At 35.8% G+C, this 1,819-nt stretch overlaps 1 protein-coding gene across 1 annotated transcript in view; it reads left to right on the top strand.

Moving 5' to 3' along the window:
* Positions 1-1,105: 1,105 nt before the first annotated feature.
* Positions 1,106-1,819, top strand: part of LOC107099739 (dimethylaniline monooxygenase [N-oxide-forming] 2-like) — an 11,587-nt gene continuing 10,873 nt past the window's right edge. Inside the window, exon 1 of the mRNA XM_015397983.1 lies at positions 1,106-1,237. Coding sequence (XP_015253469.1) covers positions 1,106-1,237 — 132 coding nt within the window. The remainder of the gene's footprint in view (positions 1,238-1,819) is intronic.

Raw genomic sequence — 1,819 nt, 5'->3', positions numbered from 1 at the left:
TTACTTTTGTGTGTTTTTGTCAGGCAGAAATTTATTTATACCCCCTGAGGGTGTAATAGATTAGCAGAACTGAAGAGCATTTTGATTATAACTAACTGAATGATTGGATGTTAGACAACTTGTGTTATGATAACTATTTAAAATGCTGTCAGCTTTATCAGAAAGACATGTCTCCTAGACAAGGACATGGTTTCATTTAAAATGTGAAAATCGGCTCAAAAGTCTCTTTGTTTGGGAAAAGCTATGACTTAAAAAGTATCATAAAAAAGGCATTCAGGTGTAATCAGGAGCGCAGCACTTAATGATGGAGACAGCTCCTGGTTTCTGTGTGTTGTAACTGAATTCAAAGTTTGTTTTTTTGTGTTTTTACATTTTATATCAGCCAGGAAACTACATCTTAAGCACAGGTTCTGTCAAAGCAGGTGGTTATTATTATCATACTGTGAGATTACTTGCAAAATGCCTTCTGGTCATTGTGTTAATGTTTTGGAGCGAACATCACAACCTTTGGTTTCAGAGGATCAATGGAACATTTATGGGCAGAGCTGAAGGGAGTTTGAAATCAATGCAGCCTTCAAATCAGCTTTTTCACTGGAAATTGGCCAAAATTCAAGCAAACTTCTATGTTTAGTTTGAGGGAAAAACTGAAATATTTGCTTCAATTCATAAAGTTTAAAGCAGAAGAAGATTGTCCTTCATTCAGGCCATGGGAAATCAAAACATTAAATCATCACAGCAGCTGGACTTCACTTCTTGTAGTTGAAGCCATTTTCTTCTCCATCCTAAGAGCTTTTTAAACTGTTCAGGATGTGCTGCACTGCATGTCTTCAGAATGTCACCACTGATTTATAAAATATTTGAAAAATATCTTCATATTGCATCCAAGAAATTGACTTCTGGAGATTCAGTTTTTGCCTTTTTAATGTTCCTTTGTCTGCACTGTCAATCACTCCAATAATCCACACTGGTTCTTTCTCCATTTCAGCTGTTTTTAACACATTTCAAATGGACAAAATATTTACATCTATATAGGTGACTTTGTACTGCAAATATGAATCTTTTCTTTGCAAAATGGAACCTGTGACAGTTCTGTTTCTCCTCAGTGATGGTTCGACGTGTTGCTGTCATCGGAGCAGGAAGCTCCGGTCTGGCCTGTATCAAAGTCTGCTTGGATGAAGGCTTGGAGCCTGTCTGCTTTGAAAGCAGTGACGACATTGGTGGTCTGTGGAAATTTAAAGTAGGAACATTTTTTTTTCTATGGATTCATTTAAGCTGTTTCCCAAGTTTATGAAAGATGAGCAAACCTTGTCTACACAGTGGAGATGGTGCAAGGCCACAGTGCCTTGTGAAAATACTTGTAGATCGTGATCTTCTTGCATATTGTTTTACTGCAACTCAAAAAATAAAATTCTATCAGTATTTTATTGAGAAGATCAAGACAAAGTGGTACCAAACTGGAGTGGTTGAAAAACGATTCATAGGCTTGTAATTATTATTTTTTTTAATCTGAAGAGAGGAAAATTATTTGACAAATTTTGATTCTGAATTTAATAAAGGTGTAGACTTTGACTGAAGCATACAGACCTACAAATTAATGTCAACATCTGTAGATCTATAGCCTTTATTTCATAGTCATTGTTGTCTTGGATGCTAAAGTCATTTTCTTTTGCAATCTTAAGCAGATTCTCTTACAGGAACTTCCTGCTGTCAGCTCCATCTAGTTTTCTGTAAACTAATATTCAATATTAGTTGTATTTCAGCCAGAGCTCCTTCTTCCAAACTGCTGGAATATTAACTTATTTCTGAAGGCAATCAGTTG

Source organism: Cyprinodon variegatus, unplaced genomic scaffold (assembly GCF_000732505.1).
Source record: "Cyprinodon variegatus isolate N-32 unplaced genomic scaffold, C_variegatus-1.0 Scaffold902, whole genome shotgun sequence".
NCBI classification, from domain to species: domain Eukaryota; kingdom Metazoa; phylum Chordata; class Actinopteri; order Cyprinodontiformes; family Cyprinodontidae; genus Cyprinodon; species Cyprinodon variegatus.
This window is presented reverse-complemented; position numbering and strand designations above follow the sequence as displayed.